The following is a 20,824-nucleotide window of genomic DNA, read 5'->3' as shown; positions in this document are numbered from 1 at the left end:
GCAAGCTGCACCATAGAATTGACCTTCTCGCTGATAGAAAATTATAAATTGATATTCATTTTAAAAGTATATTTGATGAGAAAATGTATTTTGTAACAACATAAAAGACAGCAATCTTTTACCAAATTACATTTAAGTGTAAATTAGCTTTTTACTTTCAACTTGATTAGGTGTTAGTTACTTGGTAGGCGATGGCAGGTATTGAGTAGAATTAAATCGAATTAGAGCCAGTTTTTACCAATAAATGGACGTTTAATGGCTGTTTGAAAACACATAGATTAAAAATTTCATTAAAAACTTTAATAAAAATTGAAAAAGAAATGCATCCTTTTTTTTTAAATTTCTCAAGGTTCGTCAGAATTTTACAAAAAAAAATTATCACTGAGATCAAAGCCAATTTGCATTAAGTTTTGGAGGGGTCTGCCCCATCATATTAAAGGTCTAGGACAGGAATGTTGACATTTTTGATTTCTGATTCGATACAGCAAGTATTCTTTAAAGATATTTATGTACACCAAACTTCAGAATTTGAATAATAAACCCCTTTTTTACCACATATTTTATTACAGCACAAATTTCTGTTTTTTTTTTTTCATTTAGTTCGTTGTAGTCCATCTTTGCTCTTCTCATTTGCTACAGTACTTTTTATTTTTTTTCTTTGGTGCCAAAAGTTGTACTCATAATAAGTAAAGATTCTGGTACCTGATGCACCTATTTCATGTGGATAACGTCTGATTTCTATTTCATGTTGATAACCTGTGATTCTAAGAACTTCCAAACAACGCTTGTAATTTTGTACACAAAATGCAGCAGAAAAATTCACATTTTACACTGTGTCATCACCCAAAAAAGTTTGGGATCCACTGCTCTAAGCTATCTCAGTTTGAAAAATAGGAACAATTACTTTTCAGTTTTTATCATTGATTTTATTTACCATGTTTTTTGGAGTCAAAGACATGATTTTTTATTCTGTTTTCTACTTGTTAGAAGTATTTAGAGTTACGTATCTAAGGAAATAATTGTTACATTTGAAATAAAATTGGCTTTTTCAGAAACCTCGTCCACAGACAGATTGCATGTGCTGCAATTCTGCACATGGCATTTGGTGTTTACGGTTTTAGATGTGAAGATGCCCTGGTACATCTGCTAAATTATGTCCAGCCAAATATATATAAAACATCGCCCCATTTGTTCCAGGCATTCATGGGGGCCATAGAAGGATTAAGAGTCACGCTCGGTCCCATCAGAATCCTTCAATAATTTCTTCAGGTAAACATTTCAATATATGAGTTGTGTGATGTTTCTAGGGTTTTTTAGATTCAAACCCCACTCCCGTGACACCAACATCTGAGCCACCGGGAGGGAAGAGGAGTCCTCTCCTTCCGGCCAGTGGTCGGTGACCTACTTTCTTGTCAGGGATGGTAGTAACGTTCGGTTACGCGTTACGCGAGTGGAGGAGAGTCGGAGGGGTCGACGAGAAGGCGTTGGCATAGTTGAATAAAGACACCATTTTTCTAAACTAACAATTTATTACAGACAAATAATAAAACAAACGTCCTAACACGGTACGTCTCATTCGCGTATGAGAGAGATAGCTTACAATAAAGCATTCATACCTCTTGCGATGATAGCGAAGGCCTTTAATTTCTGAAAGGCGGGATCCAAATTAAGGGTTGGGATCGAAGGTCTTCTAATATGTGGTGCGGCCGGTTAGAGGGAAGCGAATGTTCGTCTTGATGGTGCGATGGCGACTTCTTGATCAGCGACTCCCCGGAGAGGGGGAAGGAGGATGGCTTTTATACCTTTTTGGTGGGAAAATTCTTCAGGTGATCAATTGTTTTAGCAGGTGTGGGGTTAAAGGTGGTGTTAGAATGACAACAATATGACGAATTTCGCCGATAACTGTAAACTATATACGATTTGATCGTGAGAATGTTTATAGTTAAACAAAAAGAGTTATAATTCTCTCATGTACTTTATATTTCGTTTTTGTAGGGTCAAATTCCTATGGTTGAGGGCATTTTTATTTTAAATTTATTAAACTTTTAAAGGATTAAATGCTTTTATTAACCTCGAATTTCACAGTTGTGTGCAGAGATGGAATAGCACGTATATGTAAAATTATACTACGTGAATTTTTTGCAGGGTCTGTTTCATCCTGCCCAAAAAGTGAGAGACGTACAAGGTGTTATAAATTTTCCAATAAACATCGGTGGAGAGGACTCGTTAGTTGCCAGATATTCCAGAGTGGTCAACTACGGACAGAAGAACCATGTGTTCTATATGTCGATTTAACATTCATCTGGTGAATCATGCGTTGATGTTTGGTTGGTGATTTTGACGTTAATCGTAGTTTCGTCATATTGAGCAAAATTATCTGTGCCCTTATTTAGCGAAAACATTTAATATTACAACCTTTGAAAAGACAAGTCGAAGACGACTATTATTTTTTAAGAGTATGATATAACCGAACTCGATACAAATATGCATTTAATTTTTATTAAGCCCAAAAAAAAGGTGCATTTATATCTCGGAACTGTTATTATTTTATTGATTAAACAAAGATGCAGTCTTTAATCATTTTATTTTATTGCGTAGTTAATATTACATCATGTACTTCTTATACATAATAAATTTAATTTCCGTCACATTATTATGTGATATGGTTTAATCTAATACAAAATAGAGGTAACAAAGCATTTTACATGCACTTTAAAAGTTAAATTCTCTCCAATCCAATAATTAAGATGAAAGTGCATTTTTAATGTTACACATTATTAGCTTGATTACAATCCTCATAGAATTGCTAGTTTCCACTTTTGACAATGTGTACGAGGTGTGACAATTACTTTTCAAAGTGGCTGCATAGTGTTGTCTGTGACATAATTATATGAAAATGATATTCACATTTGTGTTTGAACAAGTGTGAACTTAAGTTCATAAATTTCAAGTTGATAGAGCAAGTTGTTAAACAGCTCATGGAAAAGTAATAGTTATCAGAGTGTACTTTTTGGCATAAAATTGGGTGGTGACCGAAATTTACATTAATGTGCTAATATGAAATTTTGTGTGAAAATCGACAAATGTGTCACTGAAATGTTACAACTGTTGCAAGTAGAGTATGGTGAAGATGCTATGTAAAAGTCCAGTTTATTCAAGTGGCATTAAAAAATTCAAAGATGGATGAGAAGGTTGCTTTGGGGTCACCTATTGATGGGGCCCCAGGCAATTATCATTGTTGTCCACAGGATGATTAATAATAATAATAATGCAAATAATAAGTACAAGCAGATAATTGAGTGAGGACTTGTAATTTCGACTGTGGTGTCAAGTTTAAAATTACCGCAAAAAACTTTAAAATATTTTCCACATGTTTGATCTAGTGAGTTTATAAATTCCGCTGTATGGAAAAAAATTGTGAGAAATCTGCTTTAATAACTTTGTAATTAAGGTTCCTACATCATCCAAAATATGTTTTCAAGCATGATTTCTGGAATATCTTTAAAGAAAAGAATATGATTTAATATAAAAATCAGGCCTATGCTATAAACATCGGAAAAGAAGCGAAATATGGGTCGATTGGCAACTTGAATAACTGTCAACTACCAACCAAGATTAAATAAACATTAAACTATTGAAGTAACATTGTGCTTCTTCCAGCTTAATTTTTTATGGTTTTTTTTAAATTCACATACATATTTTATGACATTTTGTATAATGTTACTTTGCCACTTTATCGTGACGACGTTACCTGGATTGGTAATTTCGTTGCATATTTGATATTCAAAATATGGAAAATAATCAACTTTCACGAAACAATTTTTAAAAAATTCTGGAATTTTCTCATTTCCAAACAGATTCATGTAAAATATCAAAAGATAGTAATTATCCGAAGCGCTATTTATTTCCATGATATCATATGATCCTTCGGTATTATGTAAATAAAGAGCGATGAGAAATGTCCCGAAATTCACATGAATAAAGTGAAAATATATATTTTTATCTTGGTCACAGAATGAAATAAAAAATTTCAAACCGAGAATAAATTCAAGTTCTTTCTCATCTGGAAAACATTCTTTTAATTTATCGAATGTAATTCTTTCTTCCCTTTTATAGTGATTTACTCTGCCCATAATTTGGTTTTGTTCATAAACTAGTTTTCCCAATCGAACTAAAAGATCTTCACCATAAAAATACTTTCCCTTCTTCAAATGGTTACATCCACCACTATCTCTCATATATTTCTCGATAAGGAATCCAAATATTAGAATAAACACTTCTGTTCTACTTTTGGTACATTCTAGTCCTACCAACTTATGCAAACAACACAGCAAATGTAACATTAATGGGCATTTTGATAAATGAAAAAGGAAATCATCTCTTTCTAAGATATACTGAAGACTGCGTGCTTTATCTTCATATTGTTTGAAAACTAAGCTTACATATTTACGTTGCTGTTGACCTCGAAATCCAGTGAGATTAAGTTTTATATCAAATGCCATCTTTATTTCTTCTGCAGATTCAGGACGACTGGTTACAAGAATCGCCATATTTCGTGAAATATCGAAAGAATCATTTTTTATAAATTGAATTACTGAATTTCTATCAGGAAATTCGTCGTAACCGTCTAAAATGATCAAGAAATTTACATCGGCATTCCATATTTTTCTCTTCATTCCCACTTCGTGATTTCCACAAACGGCTTCTAGAATTGCATGCACAATGCCTTTTCCCTGAAGATCTCTTAATGCCACGACAACAACAAAATCAAAATGCTGTAATGCACGATTATCAACGGCCCATTCGTATGCAATCTTCTTGCACAACGTGGATTTACCATAACTCGGATCTCCATATACAAGAATATTTGTATGCTCATCAGTAATTTTCATCAGCACCTCCTCGATGATAATCATGTCTTCTATTGGATTACCAGAATGTTCTGTTTCCTGCAGCATCAAATCTACATAATAATCTATTAAAGGGACAGTCTTTTCGCTGTACCAAAGTAAAGAATTCATGTAAGCACTGAATGTTCTATACTTGTTCCTAAGTTTTCCTTTGCATTTCTCTAATATTTCTATTAAAAAAAATTACAAGTATTTAACAATATAGCTTATAATACACAGGTGTGCAAAACTTTAGCAACAATTAATTTTTGCCTAACTCCTGCAAAAAAAATCGCCTGTAAGGCATGAAATTCAGAGTACAGAGACAGTATTTTATACATAAAGGATGAAGAAGGCATACTAACAGAGAAATGAATAAAATGCATACAGTGTGGAATCAAAGCCTCTTTTTTATAATCTTGCACTGCGTGAGCTTACTGCATATGTTTCTGTGCCCTTACGTCATCTGTGATCTCTTCTTTTTGAATAAGAATCATACTACTGAGTTGAGTGTTTATTGCACTGATCGCAACAAGCCATTTTCTACAATTCCATGGCTGCTTCCTTAAAAATTACATTGTTGCTTAAGTTTTGCACACCACTATAATTTCGTATTGTAGAAGTACGTTGAACTAATTCAAAAAAAATATACCGTGTATGTCTATTTTGTACAATTGACTGGGTGACGTCTGTTCTTCTACATTCGCTGCTTTTTTATCTGCAAGACATTAAAATCATTTTTTTTTGTTTATCATCTTATTTATATTTATAAACTTACCATTTTCTGTAAAAATCTTTTTTTGGTTTATGGAAATGCAGAACTTATCTCCAATTTGCATTTCCTTTGTATGTTTGGCGGTGATTTGTGGAGGATCGCGTATGGTAATTTCCGATGCTTCTGCGTGTTGCATTTCATTCTAAAATAACACAGACGAATATAATTACATTTTTAAATCGATAACTTAAATCTTCAATCTTTAATTGAATATCATTAAATAAATTTTTAGTGTGCACATTATTTCATATAATTTTTATACATCGTAATGTTTAAAAGTAAATTTATGTTTAATATCTATTTCTTAAAGTTAAAACATTATGAATTTAGAAAAATTTAAATTAAAAAGTGATAAATTATTTTAAGTAATAGAGGAAATGAAAGTTTACCTGTAGATTGTCCATGTTTTTTTTTTGGTCGAACGTGCAATTTATTATTATATTTGAGTATAAAAATCCTTCTGCCGTTTTGAACTTCTTTAACAGGATTGCACGAGCTTCTGATGTTGTGAAGTCAGCTCAATTTAAAGGTTAGTTTTTACCAACTGATCTCTACAAGATGGTATTTCTACTTACATAAAACATTACTTTGTTAACATTATACTGGCTGAAATATGTCAGAAGTGCATAAACGTATCGTATTTATAAAAATTAAATTGTAAATACAGTAGAGCGTCGATTATCCGAAAGTCAATTATCCGAAACGTCAATTGTCCGAAAGAATTTCAGTCCGCAAATTTAAATTTTCACCACTGCTGTGGAGCTGCAATCTTTGGCTATGTCTTGGGCTACTCAAATATTTTACGTTTTTGATACTAAATTAACTTCTGAAGTAAAATTTTTTATTGTTTTTTTATTTTGTTTGTACAAAATAAAAAAATAATTCTTAAGGATACAATAGTCTTTGTTAGGCTTAACATCGACGAAAATTCAACGCGAAGCGACACGCAACGGAGAAAAATTTCAACACGGGATAAATTAATGTTTTTGTACATAATCGGTTATCCGAAAAATCAGTTATCCGAACCCCCAGCCCCCAATTAATTCGGATAATCGACGCTCTAATGTCATGCAACAGTTATTAATTTTTATGATAAAATAATAATGGAACATCAATATCAAAATGATAGAAAGTCAAACTTTAAGAAATCCCACAAGTCAGCCAGCTCCTAAACTACAACCTGTATTGTGGCTGTTAAGGAACTGCGTCCAAATGAGAATAATGTTTTAATTTATCCTGTAGAAAATCCAGGAAGGTGCTTGAGGATATCCAAAAAGAAATAAATACCCACAATATCTCTCTGATTATTCATTTGTACATCGGAGAGGCAGGTCGAACGTTTTCTTTATTAGAAAGCTCATTTTTAATTAATCCCATCTCATTTAATTAAATTAATTATTCTAGCCAAGAATACCTTTGCAGCTGTTCATCCCTGTCTTTAAAAAAATGGAGGACATTTTTTATTTTCACTTTTGATAGAGGAATAGCCCAACGTCGGTGATGAAAGAGTAGGTTATTCCTATAATTTGTGAGGGTCCTCTTACAAAACACGGCTCGAACAATAGGTATTATGTATTCTTCATCAATATTAATCGCATTCATACAATTTATAATGGGTGCAGACAATTTTCTCCCATAGCTACAGTACAAGTCAACAGTGTCTACGAAGGAGTATCAATTCCTGTTTTCTCAGAATTATGGTTTTCCCACGATATTACTGATACATCACGTAAACGTAATAAAAAACGAAAATGGTGTCAATACATTTTTTGATTTAAAATTCACTAAGATTTAGAACAAATTTCAGCATGTCTCCTCAGTAGTAGTGGTTTGAGAAGTTTTGATCACTAAATTAAAATTACATAAAAATTTTTAAAATTAAATTAAAATTGCAAATAAAAATTTGTTGAATGGAATTATTTCAGATCAGAAAATTAATTTTTTGATCACAAGTCTTGATTAAATTAATTTTATTTTAACAATAAGGAAACTTTAATGTATTCTTTCTAATCATTATAAGATTACTGTAATTTGCAATAATAATAATTTCAGATAAAAAATCTCTTGAATAAATTAAGATTTTAAATATTTAGGAAACCTTTCAATTTATTTTAGTTTTCATAAAATATCTTGTAACAATAAGACAAAGTTTCTGTATTAATTTATTAAATGTTTTAATATCGAATAAAATTAAAACACGATAATTGTATGAAATAATATAACACCAAAACGAATTTTTTTATATTTTTATATGAATGGATCAAATAAGTTATATTTTATTTAAGCTTTTCCAGTTTTTTCATTCACTTTATTTAAAACATGACATACCCCTGGTCTAATTTCTCATACAGGTAACCCCCGTATAAGACGGTACTTTTATAGCACGGATTTACTCTGACACGGTTCGAGAAATGGGTAAAACCCTCGTACAACATGAAATGTAATAAATTTTTACATACTTAAGTACTAATAGTTCACGAAAATAATAATTTTAGTGAACTATTAGTACTTAAGTATGTAAATTTTCTTTTCTCGTCTCCATACACATGGTCCTTCGCGAAAAACGAAATTCGTATAATTTTTAAATTATTATTGGAGATTAACTGTTTTCGATTCATTTTTAAATATTCAAGGTACGGTTTAAAAATATTAATATATAGTAAAGTTCATTGACTTATTATTCTAATATATACATAACTTTACCTATAACTATTTTTTTTTAAAGTATTTGTTATATTGAAAAATGATCTTAAAATATTACTGAATGACTTTCATATGATATAGTGTTTTGTTTTAATAAATTTTGAAAGTAAGTATTTATTATTAGTATTACTTTAATATGAGAGATTACTGATTTTGAGGCATTTGCAATGCATTACAATAAAAATATCTGTTTAACACATTGTTCTGGGAGTTTAGGTTTGTAGTAAGATATTTTAAAGAGTTCAGGAAAAACTAATTTTTTGGCTTAGACCTAACTCTAGATAAAAGTAAATCTTTCGAAAATCTACAAGTTTAACGTCAATTTATAAATGTGGTAAAATTTTAAACTAAATTGATGAGTTTATAAAATATAAAACTCTGATGAACCATGTTATTCCACGAACAATTTTTGAAAGTTTGTTTTATAAATTTTATCAGGTTCATTCTATAACTATTGTACTGTAGTAAAAAACCTGTCAATATCTTTTGAATTTAAGTATAATTACAGCTGTAATTTTTATTACAATCAACAAAACTTTAATCTTATATTATTTTAAATTGCTGTATTTTAAAAATTATTATTATTATTATTGCAGATTTTCAACCTAATTTTCTAATATAGAAATGATTAATGATTTCGAGGCATTTATGCTTCACGACGAAAATCTCTGCTTAACACCCTGTTCAGGGAGATTAGGTTTGTAGCAGAACATTTTAAAGAGTTCGGTAAACTGATTTTTATAATGAATCTATTATTTTTTTTAAAATTGAACATTTAGACAAAAAAATCGGCAAGACTCGACAATTATTTGCATGGTTTATATCTATCATATGAAAAACAAATTTTAAGGAATTACAATCAGAGTTTCGTTTTCTTATATTCTTTAAACTGTTTCTTAATTATATTTAAATAAATACTCAGTAATATACATTTAAATGTATAGAAATTAATTAAAATGATAATATTTATTGATAATAAGTTAATATTGAATTAATAAATGTAATCATATTATATATAAATTTTTAAGATGTATTTAAAACTTATGTAATTGTAGTACTTTAATACATAACTAATACAGATAGCGTTACAATTTTATTATGTTTTTAGTTAACTTAATTAAATAAGTTATTTTTAAAATAAATTACCTTATTCTTGTAAAACTTATTTTTGAAGTTGGTTGATATATAATAATTAGTGGTGTAACGAATAGTAATATTCGGCCAGTAGCGTGGCCGAATAGCCGAATATTCGGCCAAACTATTCGGCTTGATTAACGCACGTACGAAAATTGGCACGCGAACCTCATTATGGTAAGAACCCTGCTCTCTTTTCTCCGTTATCACCAGGCTATGAGTCATGTAATTGTAAAATGGGAAATCTACGACGGAAAAGTGACGAATCGAAAGTATCGTCAGATCGTACTATATGGACTAGAGCGACAGAGGAAAGAGAAAGGGAAGAGCGCTTAAAAAGAAGGATAGGCAGGTTCAGACCTCAGATATGCGACGATTCTCAAACGAATAGGTGTGTACGTGTGCTGATCTTTGTAATTATACATTGTGAATACATGTGACTAATATTATTATTTTTTATTTTGTGCATGTTATAAGTTATAAATAAATATAAACAAACAACACTCACCCAATAACATTAAATCTAAATACCAATATGATTAATTTACTGTGTTTTTGTTATTTTTCACTCTCATTTTTAGGTATTCGGTATTCGGCCGAATATTCATTACATCACTAATAATAATATACATTGAGGTGAAGTGAGTTTATAAAAAAAAAATGTATATAATCAGAGTTTCATTTTATAAATTTAATGAGTTTATCACTTAAATAAATATTATTTCAACGAAATTATGGTTAATATAAACAATATAGTAATTCAAAGTTTAATGAGTTGGTTTGATCACACAGTATAAATTTGATTTGAAGAAAGGCACTATTTTAATATTATTATTATTATTATTGCTACTGTACAATTTGAGTTAAATTCTTATACTTTATAATCTTTTACTTTTATTTCATTATAGTAACTAATTTTTTTAAATTTTAATAACAAGTTTCATTTCAATTCAATTACAATATAAATTTTAAAAATTATATTTTTATAGATTTCGCATTAACAATGTGATAAAATGGATGAAATAATTGTTATTTTCTTATTAAATATAAAATAATACTAATACTAATTTTTATTTATGTAAATTACAGAATGCGATGATAATAGATTTTGAAGCATTTCGAGTTATCGACAGTTGACCATAAAAACATTACACAGCCTTATAAAAGCTGTAATAGACATTTATATAAATTCTGTTAAAAAGTATCAAGTATATTTTATAGCAAAAAGAAGTTCGCAGATTAAATTTTATAGACAAAAAACTTTTTATAAACTAGAACTACAATTAGAACTACATGTCTAAGATTGAATAATATTAAAAAATTTGTTATTACCGCAAATATTATAAAAAGCATTGTTCTTTTTACGATATTTAATAAATAAGTAACAAACATAATTTAAATAATTATTCTGTTGAACTATTTCCGTATTTTACTTTGCCTTATTGTTATAATATCATTTTAAGTTGCCGTGTTTTATTTTACTTGCATATTAGAACAAATTTTAAAAATTATTATTGTAAATTAATTTTATAATAATTAAAAAGAATATATTAAACTTCGTCTATTAGTTAAAATAAAATTAACTCAACTCAAATTTATAAAAAGATTAATAATTAATACAGAAACTTTGTCTTATTGTTACAAGATATTTTAAGAAAACTAAAATACAGTCGACCCCCCTATAATTACGGTCCCTATAATTACGATTCCTATAAAACTACGAAAAAATATACGTATTTTGGAAATGTTGAGTCGGATTAGTGTAGAATCGATTAATTTTATGGAAGAAAACCTTTCAATCAGCCGTAGTCCATAAACTTGACACGTGTCGGGCTGTGATTGGAACGACTTGTAAGAAATCGGATTCCTAATAATTTGGAACGTATCTATATCTTATAGGGGGGTCGACTGTAAATTGAAAGGTTTTCTAAATATTTAAAATCTTAATTTATTCGAGAGATTTTTGATCTGAAATTATTATTATTGCAAATTAATTTATAATAATTAGAAAGAATACATTAAACTTTCCTTATTGTTAAAAATAAAATTAATTTAATCAAGACTTGTGATCGAAAAATTAATTTTCTGATCTAAAATAATTCCATTGAACAATTTTTATTTGCAATTTTAATTTAATTTTAAAAATTTTTACGTAATTTTAATTTTGTGATCAAAGCTTCCCAAACCACTACTAGGCCTACTCTCCTTCTCTATAAACCACTGCAATTTGGCTAAATATTTCTGAAATACCTGGTATACATCCGAAATAGCTGCAATACGCACCGTTCCTAAAACAGTAATGGGTATGAAACGATTAAGAATGGATATGATCATTTCTACTGGGTCTTATCACAAAAGACATTTAATAATTAGAACTTAATTACAACAGTTATCCAGCAATTTATAATATGCGCCACTACAGTTGGGATTTCGGTAGGAAGTCAACTCTAATTTATTCTTGTATTTGACTTTTGTCAGGTGTTCAATTGCTATTGCTGCAATTGTCTACGCCTTTCGGAAGATAATTATTATAAAAATACAAGAATATTAAGACTCTTTTTATTAATAATACTATTAACCGTAGCATTATCAGTAATGGAGCATTCAACGACTATGCCAAGAGATAAACATAGCTACCAAAAACTTAATCTAATATAGAATTATATTTTAGTTATAATTGTAATTATGTTTCAAAAATGGCCATACTTACCGTATATTTTTACGTACTCGAAAAACGAAACGAACTGAACCGTAAGAAGCAAACTTCTGCAGTCATAACGAAATTATACAAAAATGAAATATAAATTATATTGAAAATATAAATTCGAACTCGTAATTACTCTATATAGCTTTATTACTTACCTTAGAATAAATCAAGAGGGAATGAAGAACCAGACTACGCTATCCGACCTATTCGTTTCAACTGTTACGTGGACGACGTGGTTCGGTTTTGTGACGTAATCAGGAAAAATAGTTCTTTATATTTGCAGGAATAATATATTATAACATATATAAATTTTATTATATTTTTTATCATATCAACTGTAATTTCGTGTAATTCGTAATGATAAAGTTAATAATACCCGACAGTACTTGGGTACAACCACCTGTACTGTATTAATTGCACGTGTTTGCTTTGTAAAATGACTCACTAGCCTACCTTTATAGAATTTCTGCTGACGAAAGATTGCTGAAATATTTTTTATAGAATTGTGCGTACTAAATTCTATTTGTTTTATTATCGTGTCGAAAAATATCACCCGAAGATTTGTACATTTTTAGACTGCGAAACAAATTCTTTCAGTCGCGTGACTGACAGACATTTCAGAAGTCACATGACTCGTCTCTGTACGAGTACTCAGTCCAACGAGAGAAAGCAAATTAAATTAATGGCACTGCAAGCGTGTACTGCAGGTGAGTCGTGTTGTGTCTATAACAATACACATACTTCCTCCAAAATTTTTTTTCTTTAGATCAGTATTTTTAACCGTTTTTAAATCGCGAGCCGTTAATTGTAGGCTACTATAAACCATGCTTATGTAAAGTAAATGTGCGTAACGAAGTACGTACAATAACTACGCATTACTATTTAAACGTCACCCATAATTGCACCAGTTACAATACAATCAAATATATTTTTATGAACTGCCAATAATGATGAAAATCTTCATCAAGGTCAGACCCACTGGAGATACGACAAGTGACCTCTTTTACTTATAACCATGAAAATCCAATAGCATCAATACACAAACGTCCCTGCAAAATTTTATTTCGTAGAAAAGGCACAGCAGTTATTATTCTTTCAGGTGAACAAACAAAATCGTGCCCATTACACACTTTAGCATCTACACATACAGAAACATCCCCAAAGTTATGTTATTATTATTATTACAGTAGAGCGTCGATTATCCGAAAGTCAATCATCCGAAAGAATTCCAGTCAGCAAATTTAAATTTTCGCCAGTGCTGTGGCGCTGAAATCTTTGGCTATGTCTTGGGCTATTCAAATATTTTACGTTTTTGATACTAAATTAACTTCTGAAGTATAATTTTTTATTGTTTTTATATTTTTCAATATATTTATTTTGTTTGTACAAAATAAAAAAATAATTTTTAACGATACAATAGTCTTCGTTAGGCTTAACATCGACGAAAATTCAACGCGAAGCGACACGCAACGGAGAAAAATGTCAAAATGGGATAAATTAATATATTTTTTCATACATAATCTGTTATCCGAAACATCGATCTTCCGAACAACTCCATTCCCCAATTGATTCGGATAATCGACGCATTACTGTATTTTTTTTTTTTTAATTTCTCTTCGCATGTGCTGTATGCTTAAGAAAAAGTTTTGACTGTCAATATACCTTTTATATAAAAACAAATACGCAATAATAATTTATTCTGAGTTAAAATATATTATTATTGCATATTGATTTTCATATAAAAAGTATATCGACAGTGAAAACTTTCTCTTAAGCATGCAGAGCATGCTAAGAAACACAAAGAATTTACCACTGCGGTAGCTTTATTAGTAATCTGGAATTCAACAACAACACCAAGAGATGAACGAGGATACCGAAAAAATTAATATAATTATTAATTCAAATTAAAATAAACAATTATATTTAAGTTTTAATTGTAATTGTATTTCAAAGATACTTATTAAATGCCTTTATTTATATTTTCACGTATTGAAAAGATGCACCGAACTGAACTGTAAGAAGCAAAATTCTAATATTGCTGCAGCCGTGAGGAAATTACACAAAAATTGAGTTAAAATTGATAGAAAATATAAAATCGAAAACGTAATTACACCTATATAGTCTTATTATTATTTTTTTAAATAAATCAAGAAGGAGTGAATTACCTGATTGATCAATCCAAACTATTCCTTCCAACTGTTATGTAAACGAAACAACATTTACGTAACAGTAACAATTTACTTTATCGGGAAAAATAGTTACTTATTTTCGCAGGTGTAATATATTATAAAATATCTAAATTTAATTATTTTTCATTCATATAAAACTGTAATTTCGTGTAATTTGTAATTTTCGTGCTACAGTTAACAATACCCGATATTATTTGGATACAACCAAATGTATTAATTACACGTGTTTGCTTTGGAAAATGGCTCAGTGTCCTATTATTTTCTTATCTTTAATGAATTTCCGGTAAAAAAAAATCACCCCCGAAAGATTTTTACATTTTTGGAGTCGGGAGACTTTGAAAGGTCGAGAAATGTAAATAAGGAAATAAATAAAATTTGTGTATGTATAGATGCTAAAGTGTGTGATGGGCACGATTTTGTTTGTTCACTTTAAAGCATAACTGCTGTGCCTCTTCTACAAAATGAAATTTTGCAGGAACGTTTGTGTATTGACGCTATTGTATTTCCATGGTTATAAGTGGAAAAGGTCACTTGTCGTATTACGAGTGGGCCCGACCTTCATGAATATTTTACTCATTATTAGCATTTACAAATTTTTTTTATAAAAGTAATCTCTACCCTGAAAATTATTTTTTTTTGCCATTTAATAATACTTAATAACATAAAAGTTTTTTAAAAAATGTCATATTAGATAGTGCCATGCATATCTTTCCCTTTTAAATTATAATTGCCTTACAATTAGAAAGATTAGGGACTACAGTTAACCGAAAACGCGAAAATAAATATATAAATATTAATAATTAAAATGACATCTGACTTATAACATCTGACTTAACAGAATTAATAAAACTTCTAATACTATTTTCGTCTATTGGTAAACTCCATAATTTTTCCCAATTAACTAATATAATGTGTTTCTATAAGAAAAAGAAATTTATATTAGGATATATATTTTATTATTTTTCTATACGTATAAAATAAAGCATACATTTTAATAGAGGTTACAGTATTGATTTCACGAAAGACAACAATATTGATTTTACAAAACACAACGATATTGATTAACACTTTTCAGTACAATTTTTAAAAATATTTATTACAATTAATAGAATTACATTTTATAAAATTTTTATCATACAAGAGTATTGTTGTCTTGTTACTTACTATAAAAAAAATTTACAAGCATATCTTTTATTTTATGCAAATTTTAATAATGCTGCGTTATTCTTTGCCTGTTTTTACGCAAAAATATGTTTTATTGCAAACACCATGCCAGTTTTAGAATTTCGTTTTCTCTTGTATAATATTAAATGTTTATATTAAAAGGATGGCAATGATATCAAAGAATCTGTAAGAGTTAAAAGTAAAGGATATAAATATCGAATGATATTACATCCCATTATACAAAAAAAATTTTTTTATGATAAAGTGGGGGAGAGATATTTTTTTCTGAAGATATGTTGTCACCGCATGGTTTTTACTTTCAGTTCTGTATTTTTCATGTTTTAACAGTTCTGTATTGAATAAAACTTTCTTATATTTTTCATAATTGAAAGTTGTTCAACAGATTTTTTTGTTTCTTTAGCTTTTGTTTCGATTCTTATTTTTATTTTTAATATCAAAAACTTGCTGCAAGGACCCGCTTCGCTGAATTTTTATTTGTGGGCAAAAAGTAACGATAGTGAAGATTAAGATAATAACATTATAGCCAATCTTACCCGTTTTCACAAAATGCAAGAATTAGGTTCCCGATTTCCAGACAGAACGTCTCCTGTTCACATCCAGTTAAACAAACTATTTTCAATTTGATCAATTTTCTGGAACGTTAACAATCGTTCTATAATGGAACTAATTCTAATTTAAATTCGAATTCGAAAATTTTAAAAATTGAAATAGAAAATCTTCAACTTTCAACCACTTTTAAGCCCATATCTCCTGCACCCTTATAGCTATCGAGACGCGACCACCATAGTGCACGAATGGAGACTTGGGCTACTACCACATACAAATACCATTCATGTGCGATGTGTAGTTTTGGCTAAAAAGTGAAATATAGGGACACACACGTTCATTTATATATATATATATATACAAAATCTTATATTCTTATATATATATATACGAATTTTAAATGTAAATCGTTTTGAATGTACAGAAATAATCTGAATTTTTGAAAATCAAATGGGAATCATAATCTGTAAACTTGAGTATAGTAAAATTAAATTTTTTTAGTCGATAACTTAAATTACAATTAGAGTAATACCTCGGTTTTTATTGACTTCGGTTATCGTCGATGTTTTTTCGCGAAAAATTTGTCTCGGTTTTCGTTGATTGCCTCGGATTTTGTCTGCGTGTCCAAGTGACTTCGCTGCTAATTTTGTGCAAACAAAGGTGACCCATGCATTTTCCGGCTCAGTATAGCGTTATAAATAGTTGTGTAAGCATTAGCCCGCAATGGCCCACCATTGGTAAACGTTTCCGTTCGCTGAACACTGGGAGTTCGGTGGTGGGTTCGCGCTTTTCAGCACAGGCTGGTCAGGTGGAGTTTTCCAGGTTTTTTCCACGTCTGTAACGCCTGAATAGAGGCCAGTTGCCTTTATACAATCCTCCCGGAAGGCATTAACACTATATTAATTCTCTATAAAATGTGTTTTTGTTATGTATTTTTGAGTGTCTAGAACGAATTAATTGACTCATTTCCTGAGGATACAGACATGTTCTGTTGAGTTCTAATGTTTAAAAAAGGCTATTGTCCAACCAAGTGTTTTTTTTAGACAGAGATGTGGTTATTTTAGAACACACGTGTTCTTAAGGAAAAAGATTTAAAAGAAAGCACGTGTTCTTAAGGAAAAAGATTTAAAAGAAAGCATTGTTTTGACTCAGTGCCTGAGGTATCAGTAATATTTTATTCTTGTGATGATGAATTTCCAAAAAAATTGTTAAAAATCATTTTCGTTTATCAAAAATCCTTGGTAATAACGTTTAATTAGTATCGTACTTCAATAAAAAGCAGTGCATATTTTTAAATCTAAATACCTCAGCATCAATTATAAACAAATTTTATCTAATAGACAGGTGACATCGAGAAACTGGATACGATGTTTATCAATGTAATTAGTCTGGAGGAGCAGTTTGAGCAGTAATATATCATAAATGAAAGATTATAAGTGATTTATTGTTGAGAAAAACATATTATGAAAAGTACTCATAAAATAGAAAACTTTAATATAGAAACTAAAGTAAACTCAGCCATTTTTGGGAGGACATTATGTCTCCGAAAGCGCGAGCAACGAATGCGCATATCTCGCACTCACGCTTGTTTGTAGAAACAGTCTCAGCATTTGTATTCTCTTTTGATTCCATTCGCAGTCCCCTGAGTACCTACAAAACGGGTTTATTTTATGTGTGCATGATTTGGGCATGAAATACTCTGTGCCAAATAGCAACTCCTAACATGTAAATTTTCATACCTCTAAGGCGTGCAGGTTTTGACATCAGCACAATTTAAGAAAGGAGACAAACTCTTTTCAAATATACCCTAAAGTGTATTGAATCACTACTACTCATATATATATATATATATATATATATATATATGTTATGGACAATATGATTAATACGGGCATTATGAATAATGACTAACAAAATCGGGCATTGTAATAAATTTCAATAATTTATCTTTGACCGATCATTATGAATAATGCTACCAACTAGTCCAAAGTGATAATAATACATTGAGGAGTGATCATCCGACATACGTAGCCAATTAGAACTTGCATCTTACTTGCGCATGCGTATTGCATTTAGTACCGAATTTTAAATTTATGTGACAAGTAGTTAATTTTTCTTCTTTGATAAAAGTAACGATCATAGAGAAATCGTTAAGTGATATGAATAGTCGCTTCAACAACCGATTAAACGAGTTAATAGCAGAGAAAGGTGACAACAATTAAATTTTTACAAAATCAGCATATTTTTCAATGATACAAAAAGTGAATGAGTCAAAAATGAAAGTTACTTCTAAGTTACCAGAGAAATATCAGGGAGATGATCACAATTTATCTGAACTTGTGTGAAAGCTGTCAGAAAAAAAAATGTTCCTAAGAAAGGCTTGGTAGTTAAACCAATTTTATGTAATAAAATGAACTCGAGATGTCAGGTCGATCTTATAGATATGCAGTGGCAAGTCGATGAGGAATATAAATTCATACTCTTCATCTATCTAAATTCGTTCAACTACGACCATTAAAAACTAAACCGGCTGAAGAAGTAGCACATGTTCTTTTAGACATTTTTACAATTTTCGGTGCACCGAGTATTCTACAAAGCGATAATGGCAGAGAATTCGCCAATAATATCATCAAAGAAATGTGTAATATGTGGTCCGAGTTAAAAATGGTGCATGGAAAGCCCAGGCACTCACAAAGTCAGGGTTCTGTAGAAAGATGTAATTAAGATGTAGAAAATATGCTTAGTTCTTGGTTGGAGATTAACAATACTAACAAATGGTCGGAAGGATTACGTTATGTACAACTGATGAAAAATCGAGCGCATCATACTGGTATAAATTGCAGCCCCTATGAGGCCATGTTTGGAGCAAAGATAAAAGTCGGACTAAAGAATTTTATACCCAACGAATCGTTGACCAACGTTAATACGAAGGAGGATCTAGAGAAACTTTTTAAAAGTATCGACGAAGTAAGTCAAAGTTGCTCAAACTCTGAAAGTCCAGGTACCGTCCAAGAAAACATTATGAAAGATTATTTGATAATGCCACCCTTACATAGCAATATAACTATATAATAAAGTTCAAAGATCTACATCGTCTTCACATGAAAAAAAATCTAAACCAGGATGTTATTAGTATTACAGAATTGGTGAATGAAGAAGAAACAATCCAAACAATTGATCCAGAAATAGAAGAAAAAATAAAGTGTATCTAAAACAAGGGAGATGGCTTTGTTTAATCTTAAAAATCAAGCAGAAAAAATGATTAATATATCAAATTCCAAATACACAACAGTTAGTGTTGGTGATACAGTAAGGATTCGTGTACCTGATGTAGATCGAGCCCACAGTGACAGAAAAAATATTTTAGGTATCGTTGTTGCGGTTAAATATGAAAACCTTTACAAACTGGGTGCCAAATATGGCATATTATATCTCTTATATTCCAGAAACCAATTTACTGTTTGTAAAGAAAACTTGATTTCTGTTGGAGATGTACTGGATGCAGTAATTTCGTTTAGATAATGTGCAAGAATGTCATCAATTTCTGGAGGCCAAGGCTATAGTCGATGCTGCAAAATTGGTTGCAAATCTAATAGATGCAAATGCTACAAAGAAAAAAAATTATATCGCACACGCAACTCAGAGCGCCAATTGGCTAGCGTATGTTGGATGATCACTCCTGAACTTACTATTATCACTTTGCCCGACTAGGTGATAGCAGAATTCATAATGACCGGTCAATTTGATAAACTAATCAATATTTATCACACTGAGAGCCCTATTTGGTCATTATTCATGCTCAATTAATTACTTCGTCCATAACATATATAAACAACTTTAGGCTGCCAGTGTGGCTCAGGACTTAACCCACCGGAGATTGTGTTAAAAAAGAATCGGAGAGATTTTTTTCAAAAATTTTCCAGAAGAAAAAGGTTTGAGTCAACATTGTATATTTGGACTCATAATTCAAATTTGCTTGGGGTCAGATTAATCTATAATGCGCCACTGACATTTACTACACATCTAATTGCCTGGATTTATCAACACTTCTTTCATTCGAGCCTGTCTTGTAGTCACTCAATGCACTTGTCATAAATTCATGCAAGTTGCCACGTATGCCCTGCATTTAGCTGCTAAGCTCGTCTTTGTTTTAACCATAATATAAATTTGAGGAAAATGCCTAAATATGAATGAGAAGACAAGTCTTTTGTTTCAATTTTACTAATATGCAGAAAACTAGTGATTGTAAGTAACGGTAACTATAAATATATACCAATAACAGTGGGACACGAATGAATTTGAATTAGAGGCCCATGTACGGTGTTGACTTAAAAAATTTTTTTCTGGAAAAAAGCTTTTTAAGAAATATTTATTTATGAAAGATTGCTTTCAAGTCGCCTATTGATGGGGCCGCAGGCAATTATCTTTCTTGTCCACAGGATGATTAATAATAATAATGCGAATTATAAGTACAAGTGAGGAGTTCTAATTTCGACTGTAGTGTCAAATTTAAAATTACAGCAAAAAACTTTAAAATATTTTCTATATGATGGATCTAGTGAATTTATAAATTCCGCTGTATGGAAAAAAATTGTGAGAAATCTGCTTTAATAACTTCTTATTTAAGGCTCCTACATCATCCAGAACATGTTTTTAAGCATGATTTGTGGAATATTTTTAAAGAAAATAATATGAT

General features: G+C 30.2%; 1 protein-coding gene across 1 annotated transcript; it reads right to left on the bottom strand.

Moving 5' to 3' along the window:
- Positions 1 to 2,148: 2,148 nt before the first annotated feature.
- Positions 2,149 to 12,457, bottom strand: LOC111618231 (NLR family CARD domain-containing protein 4-like). The gene is made up of 6 exons (XM_023359715.1): positions 12,364 to 12,457; positions 12,212 to 12,267; positions 6,054 to 6,231; positions 5,668 to 5,806; positions 5,542 to 5,607; positions 2,149 to 5,080 (listed from the first exon to the last, which is right to left on the bottom strand). Exons 3-6 carry the CDS (start codon positions 6,066 to 6,068, stop codon positions 3,627 to 3,629), a joined length of 1,674 nt encoding a protein of 557 aa, XP_023215483.1. The 5' UTR covers positions 6,069 to 6,231; positions 12,212 to 12,267; positions 12,364 to 12,457; the 3' UTR covers positions 2,149 to 3,626.
- Positions 12,458 to 20,824: the final 8,367 nt, after the last annotated feature.

The sequence above is a fragment of the Centruroides sculpturatus genome, unplaced genomic scaffold (genome assembly GCF_000671375.1).
Source record: "Centruroides sculpturatus isolate CEXI.00-Female unplaced genomic scaffold, Cexi_2.0 scaffold124, whole genome shotgun sequence".
NCBI lineage: Eukaryota > Metazoa > Arthropoda > Arachnida > Scorpiones > Buthidae > Centruroides > Centruroides sculpturatus.
The sequence above is the reverse complement of the archived record's forward strand: the minus strand, read 5'-3'. Positions and strand labels throughout refer to the sequence as shown.